The sequence below is a fragment of the Alosa sapidissima genome, chromosome 18 (assembly GCF_018492685.1).
Source record: "Alosa sapidissima isolate fAloSap1 chromosome 18, fAloSap1.pri, whole genome shotgun sequence".
Classification (NCBI taxonomy): domain Eukaryota; kingdom Metazoa; phylum Chordata; class Actinopteri; order Clupeiformes; family Clupeidae; genus Alosa; species Alosa sapidissima.
Genome location: NC_055974.1, coordinates 31,176,864 through 31,187,427, shown reverse-complemented (window position 1 = coordinate 31,187,427; position 10,564 = coordinate 31,176,864). Strand labels below are relative to the sequence as shown.

The following is a 10,564-nucleotide window of genomic DNA, read 5'->3' as shown; positions in this document are numbered from 1 at the left end:
AAGTGTGTGTGTTGGGGATGGGGGTGGGGGTGGGGGGGCAGAAAGGCTAGGCAATCAAGGACATGGGTAGATGGAGGAGAAATCAAAAATAATAAATAAAAAGTGTGCAAAAGTTGGAGAAAGTCAGATATGTGTGTGTGTGTGTGTGTTTTGACGTGTGATGAAATAAGAAAATAAATAAAAGGCCTAAGGCCTTCATCTTTGTGACCAAGGTGAGAGGTACTATCGTGTTGAATGCTGAACTAAAGTCAATGAACAGCATCCTCACATAATTCCCATTCCCCTCCTCCAGGTGAGTTAAGGTGGTGTGCATGAGGTTTGAGATGGCATCCTCTGTAGACCTGTTGGCTCTGTAAGCAAATTGGAGGGGGTCGAAGGAGGCAGGGAGGGATGAGCAGATAATGTTTTTCACAAGCTTCTCAAAACACTTCATCACTGTAGACGTCAGGGCTACTGGGCGGTAGTCATTCAGACATGATGGACTTTTGTTTTTCGGTACTGGAACAATAACAGACTGCTTGAGGCAAGTAGGAACTGTCTCTTGAGCCAATGATGTGTTAAAGATATAAGTGAACACAGGAGCTAACTGAGCAGCGCAGGATTTCAAAACCCTGTTAGAAATTCCATCCGGTCCAGTAGCTTTTCTACAATTTACCCTCCTAAAGGCATTGCTCACATCGACCTCAGAGACACAGAAAGGTGCATCCTCATTTGCTTCACATGCTGCAGCTAGTCCAATATAGTCTGTGTTTTTCATGTCAAAGCGAGCATAAAAAGCATTAAGTTCATCAGGGAGGGCTTTACTCACATTCATCATAGGAGGGGACTTTCTTTCAAAGCCAGTGATGGTTCGGAGTCCTTTCCACACTCGTGCTGGATCACCCTCCAAGAAATCAGCTTCAACTCTGTCTCTATAGCGCCGCTATTATTATTTTAGATGCAGGATTCAGACTCTCTGAACTGTGCAGCTCTGAGTGTCTCTGCCAACAAGAAGAGAAGAAGCAACTTACAGACTGACCACTCACATGTGTTATACGCAGCCACTAGATAAATGCTGAGTCACGTGTGTTATACGCAGCCACTAGATAAATGCTGAGTCATGTGTGTTATACGCAGCCACTAGATAAATGCTGAGTCACGTGTGTTATACGCAGCCACTAGATAAATGCTGAGTCATGTGTGTTATATGCAACCACATGACTCAGCATTTATCTAGTGGCTGCATATAACACACGACTCAGCATTCATTCTAGAATTTATACTGGAATTGTAATTTGAAAAATACATGTGTTTTTGATGTATTAATATATTTTACTGACTGAGGTGTGATTGGGGCAAAATTTCTGAGCACTGTGTTTGTGTTTGTTTGAGAGAAAACCTCTAATGTCATAATTCAGCTTCAAGAATATTACAACATACATTGTAAACTGTCATCTTGTGTATTCTTTAATTAAAATAACTAAAGCCAGAACTTAAAGGGACACCAGACAACGTTTTCGTGTTAATTAACCATCTTCGTAAGTCGGTATATGGTTAAATGACTCATTACGGGGCGAATGAAGACTCTCTCGCCCGCCCCTACTGCCTGTAGGAAGATTATCCCACTTGCCGACCGAAGCAGGATCAGTTTACAGCACAGAGGCAGGCTAACGAAACGCTAGAGATTGTTGCAAACGTGTGTATAATGGCAGAGCCGGCGAAGAAGCAGTGAAAACCCTTGATGGAAGATGCAAAGAAAAGGAAAAGAGCTTCAGACCGAGCGAGGGGGAGTTTCGTAGAGAAAAGCATCAGGCTTGCCTGGTGTCCCTTTAAATTACTCAATTGTCTACATCCAAAACGAGTCATCCATTTCTCTGAGTCAAACCCAACAGCACAGAAAGGTGATACTTGTTTAACACGAGTTCCACAAGGCAGAACCTGGGGCACGAGCACCAGGCCTTGACTAGGCTGGGAGTTAGTCACACAGACAGAACCTGCACCCATGACCCAACCAGACACTCTCACATCAGAGTTAGCAGATACAGAACCTGCACCCATTAGCCAAACAGACAACAAAATGGCGACCACGTGATATAAGCATATAGGCCAGAAGTTATCCACAGAGACACAGAACCCTGTTCTCCACCAGATCCCATTGGGTGCTGTCCAGGGTGCTGAAGCACACACACACACACACACACACAGACACACACACACACACACATACTGCTCAGGTGAAACAGTTATGGCAGCTCAGGATGGAACGTGATGAGATGATACTGATGATGGTGATGAGGATGATGATTTAATGATGGTGATGGTGATGTAATGGTGATTAAATTATGATAATGGTGGTGATGATGGTGGTGATGATGATGATGATGATGATTTAATTATGATGATGGAGGTGGTGATGATTGTGATGATTTAATGATAATATGTTTAATATTTATGTCAATGGGATGGTGTAGAGCAGGGGTGTCCAAACTACGGCCATCGGGCCAAATGCGGCCCGCCACACACTTTAATCCGGCCTGCCGAGCATTTATTAGTTTATCATAGGCCACTCGCTATTTTTTTCCAGCGATAGACAACGTTGTGGTTAACTTTAGGCTACTGCAAACTGCTTTACACTCTTCTTAGAGAGCGTTTACAATGTCAATGTCAAAACAGCATCGAAATACATAGTATCTCCATTGCAGCAGATCTAACTACATTATGCTACTCCATTTAATTGGGAACGCATTTGAGCGTGCACGAGAGGGAGAGAGCGCGGCAGGTTCCAGCTGGCTTGTTATTGTTGATTAATGATATCTCCGTTTTAAATAAGAAACTTTTAAAAGAAAATTGCGATGGCAACAGTAGTTCCCACTACTGACCACTTTTAAACTGCAAGAGGGCACAGCCATAGGCACGCTAGCCATAGGCTATATTTGAGTGGAGCTGACAAAAGAGTCTTAAAGTGACAGTTCACCATTTATAAATGAATTAAACAGCATCAAATTAACATTAAATTCATTTCTTAAGAAATTAATTTTCTATAACAAAATTACTTTGTCATTTAAATTATACAAAACGTTATATATATGTGTGGTCCACTGGCCAATTTTGGCCCTTGTGGCCCTTGAGTCAAAAAGTTTAGACACCCCTGGTGTAGAGATTTACATTCTTATAACAGCAGGCCTACAGTAGTTCAACTACAGGGCTGTCTGTTGGAGTGGGGGTGGAGGGCTTATAACTGCAGGCCTAGTTCAACTACAGTGCTGTCTGGTCTGTTGGAGTGGGGGTGGGGGGCTTATAACAGAGCTGAGTGTCTCTTGAGTGTTTATCAAGGACACACAGACCAAAACTGGTGTCAATGAACAGGACATCAAACAGGACACAAACAAAATTTACTGTAATCTGTAAATCTCTGTAACTCATGATTTATGGCTATCAAGCTACCAAGACTGAAATAAATAACTGAAGCGGTAAAATAAAGGGTGAGTGAGTGTGTGTGTGTGTGTGTGTGTGTGTGTGTGTGTGTGTGTGTGTGTGTGTGTGTGTGTGTGTGGTGAATAACTAAAGAATGGGCCGTAAAAAATAAAGTCTGAGTGCTGGACGCACCCCACGCGCGCGTGTGTGTGTGTGTGTGTGTTTGTGTATGAGAGGGGACCTGAAAAATGGGCCTCATGGTAAAATAAAAGACTACTTGAGACTCTTGTTGGTGGAAAAACAGGGTGATGTTATCTATAAAACAGGGTGATCGCTGTGACGGGATGTGTGTTGTGGTTGATGATGCTAAGAACACACGAGTTGAGAACATAACCCCCCTGCCTTAAGACACTCCTACACTGCACACACACACACACACACACGCATGCACATACACACATAAATTGAGGACATAACCCCCTGCCTTAAGACACTCCTACACTGCACACACACACACACACACGCATGCACATACACACACAAGTTGAGGACATAACCCCCTGCCTTAAGACACTCCTACACTGCACATGCACACACACACACGCACACACACACATGCACTATGGTGAACAGCCTGGCTTTCTGTAGAATGGGTGAGCACTCTTTGATTATTCATCTGGATAAACTCTGTCTTCATGCTTCATATTTAGATATTAAATTGTGTGTGTGTGTGTGTGTGTGTGTGTGTGTGTGTGTTAGGTGTGCTGCTGGCTGTGTTCTCCATGTCCATGTCCACCTCAGTGGTGGTGCGTGAGGGTCAGTCGGTCCAGATGAACTGTTCCCATAGCGTGAGTGTGGATGGGTTTAACTCATTCATCTGGCTGAAGCAACCCAGCCGGTCACCTCCAGTATGTATCCTGACCATAAACTACTACCAAGGGCCCGACCGACTGAAAACAGAATCCATGAAGCCCTCTGCACGCTATCATAATGGCTATAGCGACGCTAACGCTAGCTGGACTCTGAATGCACTGGCCTCCATGTCTGCGTTAGAGATCAGGAATGTGAGTGTGTCTGACTCTGGACTTTACTACTGTGGGAAGAGTGAAGACGGATGCATGGACTTCCACAATGTCACCTACTTAACCGTCACAGGTAGTCATTTATCATTCTCTCTCTCTCTCCATCACCTACTTAACAGTCACAGGTAGTCATTTAACCCTCTTTCTCTCTCTCTCTCTCTCTCTCTCTTTTCCACTCTCTCTTTATCTCGTGTTACCATTTTTGGATCTACAAATAATTGTAGCTTAGGAATCTTTCTCTCTCTCCCTCCCTCTATCTTGTTTTGATGTTGGATCTACAAATGATGTTTAGTAACATGTTATGATGTTGGATCTACAAATGATGTTTAGTAACATGTTATGATTTTGGATCTACAAATGATGTTTAGTAACATGTTATGATGTTGGATCTACAAATGATGTTTAGTAACATGTTATGATGTTGGATCTACAAATGATGTTTAGTAACATGTTATGATTTTGGATCTACAAATGATGTTTAGTAACATGTTATGATTTTGGATCTACAAATGATGTTTAGTAACATGTTATGATGTTGGATCTACAAATGATGTTTAGTAACATGTTATGATTTTTGATCTACAAATGATGTTTAGTAACATGTTATGATTTTGGATCTACAAATGATAGTTTAGTAACACGTCTCTCTCTGTCCCCAACTGATCACTGCGTCTGTAGATGAGTCTGACGCTGAACTTCTAGACACAGCAGAGGAGGGTATGTGTTATAAACTGCAGTACTATATACATTATTATATAAATTGTGTATTGTGTATGTATACTTTTTTTTGTAAACTAAATATTGTTCTCTTTATTATCTGATGTAAGTGAATTTGAATACACACACCTAATGGTGAATTTGAATTCATTTGAAAAACATGTTTGCAAATGGATACATTTCTGCAAAAGGATATTTTAGCCACTGTGCCTAAGTGAGTGTGTTCTCTTCCTGCAGGGCGGAGCTGGGAGTGTGGAACTGTGGTTCTAGTCCTGGGGGTTCTAAGTGCTGTTCTCAGTTTAGTGCTGGTCATCCTGATCCTGACCAAGTGCAGAGGTGGACAGAACTCAGGTACATTAGAACACCAGCACACCTGATAAGAGTCTCAGTCTAGTCCAGGTAAATCAGTAGAACACAGCACACCTGACAAGAGTCTCAGTCTAAATCACAAAATGTTCTCAAGAGTGTTATGACCATATATGGGGTAAGGCCAAAACACAAGAGGGAGTCGAGAGGTTGGATCTTTAACTCAAATATGGATTTATTAACCAAATAACCAACAAACAAAGAGTGTGAGATGGGTCCAAGTCAGTCGTCAGTACTGCATGGATGTTGCGGGAGATGGGTCCAAGTCAGTCGTCAGTACTGCATGGATGTTGCGGGAGATGGGTCCAAGTCAGTCGTCAGTACTGCATGGATGTTGCGGGAGATGGGTCCAAGTCAGTCGTCAGTACTGCATGGATGTTGCGGGAGATGGGTCAAAGTCAGTCGTCAGTACTGCATGGATGTGGTGTGAGATGGGTCCAAGTCAGTCGTCAGTACTGCATGGATGTGGTGTGAGATGGGTCCAAGGCAGCCGTCAGTACTGCATGGATGTGGTGTGAGATGGGTCCAAGTCAGTACTGCATGGATGTGGTGTGAGATGGGTCCAAGTCAGTACTGCATGGATGTTGTGTGAGATGGGTCCAAGGCAGTCGTCAGTACTGCATGGATGTTGTGTGTTTGCAATGTGCCTGTGAGTAGTGTGCTGTTCAAAACCCAAAGTAAGAATGGCCCTACCAAGGGGAAAGGAAGCAGCCCTTTTAACTGGACACACCCACACACACTCACTCCCCAAGGGGAGAGGAAGCAGCCCTTTTAACTGGACACACCCACACACACTCATCACACACACACACACACACTCCCCAAGGGGAGAGGAAGCAGCCCTTTTAACTGGACACCTGCCTGGTGCAGCTCATCAGCTCGTTAGCTCTTGGAACATCTGAAGACGAGTAGGCAAGCAGAAGAAACGAGTAAAGGGCCTAGCGGCCAGTCTCAAGTGGACACAATTAGCCAGTGCCTTCCTGCATTTAAAACTTGTAAACTTGACTGTGATTGCATGTGCCAATCTTAAATGGGATGTGATTACATCATATCCTCTGGTGAAGTTATATTTGCTAATCTAAATGATGTCATAATGGTATGTGATTACATCATATCCTCTGGAGAAGTTATATTTGCTAATCTAAATGATATCATCACAGCACTTAGAACCCCCAGGATGTGATTACATCATATCCTCTGGTGAAGTTCTATTTGCAATCTAATTTATGTCATAATGGGATGTGATTGCATCATATCCACTGGTGAAGTTCTCTTTGTTAATCTAAGTGATGTCATAATGGGATGTGATTGCATCATATCCACTGGTGAAGTTCTCTTTGTTAATCTAAGTGATGTCATAATGGGATGTGATTGCATCATATCCTCTGGTGAAGTTCTCTTGTTCTCTCTGCTTCCTCCTTTAGCCTCTGGTCATCACACATCATCTCCACCTGACCAGGTGAGTACAGTATAGGGCAGCATTACGTCTCTGATGTCACTGATGGGGTCTGACTGTAGCTGTCTGTGTGTTTCGTCATATGTGGTAAAAGCTGCGCTGATCTCAATGTCTGAAAACATCCTGTTTATTTTGTGTGTGTGTGTGTGTGTGTGTGTGCATGTGTGTGTGTGCATGTGTGTGTGTGTGTCGTTTTAGATGCAGGATTCAGACTCTCTGAACTATGCAGCTCTGAGTGTCTCTGCCAACAAGAAGAGAAGAAGCAACTTACAGACTGACCACTCACATGTGTTATACGCAGCCACTAGATAAATGCTGAGTCATGTGTGTTATACGCAGCCACTAGATAAATGCTGAGTCATGTGTGTTGTATGCAGCCACTAGATAAATGCTGAGTCATGTGTGTTGTATACTGTCACTATACTGTATTTATACAGCTCTGGAAACCAGACCTCTTAAGGAGACCACTGCACATTTTTCTGATGTCATCCTATGATTGCTGAGTGAGTTGAAAAATGAGTTGATGGCCATATTCAAATTTGCAGTGGACTCTTAATTTTGAATATGACCGTCAACTCATTCGAATGTCATTCAGCGACCTCAGCGTAGGATGACATCAGAAAAATGTACAGTGGTCTCTTAATTTTGTCAAGAGCTGAATATATACACTGCTCACATACATTATACAATCACTGGAATTGTAATTTGAAAATAAAAGTGGTTTCTGAATTATTATTATTATTATATGTTATATTATATATTTATGATAATGGGCAGCAAGTTCTGCTTGAAACAAGAGAGCAAACCGGTAGTCACTGTGAGTGAAGTAACACCGATGCTGCAACTTCGGCAGGTAGACTGCGAATAAATAACCTGACTGATTGAAGAAGGGCTCCCCACTAATTGTCGCATATGTGGAAGGGGGGTTTTGGGGTCCTCCCCCAGAATTTTTTTCATTTGTTTGATGTGATTTCTAGTGCATTTTGGTAGCTTAAAAATCTAGAAACACCCTAGCGGCAGCAAATTACATTTGCTTCCAGGGCTAGTCTAGCAACTCTCCGTTGGCTTGTGAGCTCGAAAAATTAAACTTCTATCAGGCCAATCAAATCGTCTATAGAGTCGTTAGGGGGGCATAACATAATGATTGATGGCATGAGTTGCAACGGTTTGGCTTGAATTCCCTGCTACTTGAAAACAAAGAAGATAGATATTGCTGTTGGCCAACAGTGTGACACGAGTTAAGCTTGTTTTGAGATGGCAAAAGTTTGAACTAGCCAACTAGCTCCGCTGGTGGGAAAACGCATGGGACTCAGTGCTGTCCTATTGCGTGCAGAGGGAATTTGAAAGACAACCGATTATCCCGCCCCTCGGACTGAGCACTGCGAACGTTTTAATGTGGGTCTGGCTCGTCAGGCTAGCATTTTGGGGATGGCCAATACTAAATTCAAAATGAGTTGATGGCCATCTTCAAATTTGCAGTGGACTCTTAATTTTGAATATGACCGTCAACTCATTCGAATGTCATTCAGCGACCTCAGCGTAGGATGACATCAGAAAAATGTACAGTGGTCTCTTAATTTTGTCAAGAGCTGAATATATACACTGCTCACATACATTATACAATCACTGGAATTGTAATTTGAAAATAAAAGTGGTTTCTGAATTATTATTATTATTCTGACTGAGGTATGAATATATTCTACAATCCCTATGATTGTGTTGTGTTTGATTGAGAGGAAAATAATGTCCCTGCAAATTCAAATGTACTAACAACAACTTCTACTGTCCAGCCTGATCTCACCAAACGGCGTACAGCCCACTGTCACAAGTGCTCAGGATTTTGGCCTCAATAATATGACAACTTCCATTGTAAACTGTCATCTTGTGTCTCCTTTAATTAAATGCTAAATAGCTAAAGCCAGAACTTAAATTATTCACTTGTCTACATCCAAAATGAGTCAAACTCAACAACACAGAAAGGCGATACTTGTTTTACATTTGATATGAAACACAACAGGTCAGAGTTAGTCACAGAGACAGAACCTGCACCCATGAGCCAGCCAGACACTCTCACATCACAGTTAGCTACAGAGACAGAACCTGCACCCATGACCCAGCCAGACAGAACCTGCACCCATGACCAAGCCAGACAGAACCTGCACCCATGACCAAGCCAGACAGAACCTGCACCCATGACCCAACCAGACAGAACCTGCACCCATGACCCAACCAGACACTCTCATAACAGAGTTAGCAGAGACAGAACCTGCACATACATAGTAATATACCTAGAGAAGCGCTTGTAAAGCATGTGGTGAAATGGATTTAGCTGCTCAGCGTTCCTGTGCAGGGGTGTCCTGAAGGACCACCAGCTATTTATAAGGACAGAGGACCACCAACTATTTATAAGGACGGAGAAGAAATAGTAGAAGAATTGAATAAATAGATCTCAACATTCAGCAGGAACGAGTGGGCTTTACAAACAGCTCTAATACAAAGCAACAAGATAAGAACTACCTCCCTCCAGTAGTTTCCCACGCAGCCTAGACCATGAAAGTCTGTAACAGATAATGGGCAGCAAGTTCTGCTTGAAACAAGAGAGCAAACCGGTAGTCACTGTGAGTGAAGTAACACCGATGCTGCAACTTCGGCAGGTAGACTGCGAATAAATAACCTGACTGATTGAAGAAGGGCTCCCCACTAATTGTCGCATATGTGGAAGGGGGGTTTTGGGGTCCTCCCCCAGAATTTTTTTCATTTGTTTGATGTGATTTCTAGTGCATTTTGGTAGCTTAAAAATCTAGAAACACCCTAGCGGCAGCAAATTACATTTGCTTCCAGGGCTAGTCTAGCAACTCTCCGTTGGCTTGTGAGCTCGAAAAATTAAACTTCTATCAGGCCAATCAAATCGTCTATAGAGTCGTTAGGGGGGCATAACATAATGATTGATGGCATGAGTTGCAACGGTTTGGCTTGAATTCCCTGCTACTTGAAAACAAAGAAGATAGATATTGCTGTTGGCCAACAGTGTGACACGAGTTAAGCTTGTTTTGAGATGGCAAAAGTTTGAACTAGCCAACTAGCTCCGCTGGTGGGAAAACGCATGGGACTCAGTGCTGTCCTATTGCGTGCAGAGGGAATTTGAAAGACAACCGATTATCCCGCCCCTCGGACTGAGCACTGCGAACGTTTTAATGTGGGTCTGGCTCGTCAGGCTAGCATTTTGGGGATGGCCAATACTAAATTCAAAATGAGTTGATGGCCATCTTCAAATTTGCAGTGGACTCTTAATTTTGAATATGACCGTCAACTCATTCGAATGTCATTCAGCGACCTCAGCGTAGGATGACATCAGAAAAATGTACAGTGGTCTCTTAATTTTGTCAAGAGCTGAATATATACACTGCTCACATACATTATACAATCACTGGAATTGTAATTTGAAAATAAAAGTGGTTTCTGAATTATTATTATTATTCTGACTGAGGTATGAATATATTCTACAATCCCTATGATTGTGTTGTGTTTGATTGAGAGGAAAATAATGTCC

General features: G+C 42.6%; 1 protein-coding gene across 1 annotated transcript; it reads left to right on the top strand.

Annotated features, from left to right (window-relative positions):
* Positions 1 to 3,606: 3,606 nt before the first annotated feature.
* Positions 3,607 to 7,728, top strand: LOC121689839. The gene is made up of 6 exons (XM_042070076.1): positions 3,607 to 4,046; positions 4,153 to 4,548; positions 5,154 to 5,192; positions 5,430 to 5,543; positions 6,983 to 7,017; positions 7,213 to 7,728. The coding sequence occupies exons 1-6, from the start codon at positions 4,016 to 4,018 to the stop codon at positions 7,324 to 7,326; spliced, it is 729 nt and encodes a 242-aa protein (XP_041926010.1). The 5' UTR covers positions 3,607 to 4,015; the 3' UTR covers positions 7,327 to 7,728.
* The last annotated feature ends 2,836 nt before the right edge of the window (positions 7,729 to 10,564 follow it).

Bases quoted from the DNA above. Each gene is read 5' to 3' on its own strand.
- LOC121689839 (XM_042070076.1), top strand. From the start codon at position 4,016: ATGGTGAACAGCCTGGCTTTCTGTAGAATGG. The intron at 5,193-5,429 runs GTATGTGTTATA...CTCTTCCTGCAG, and splicing joins TCTAGACACAGCAGAGGAGG to GGCGGAGCTGGGAGTGTGGA. The intron at 5,544-6,982 runs GTACATTAGAAC...TTCCTCCTTTAG, and splicing joins CAGAGGTGGACAGAACTCAG to CCTCTGGTCATCACACATCA.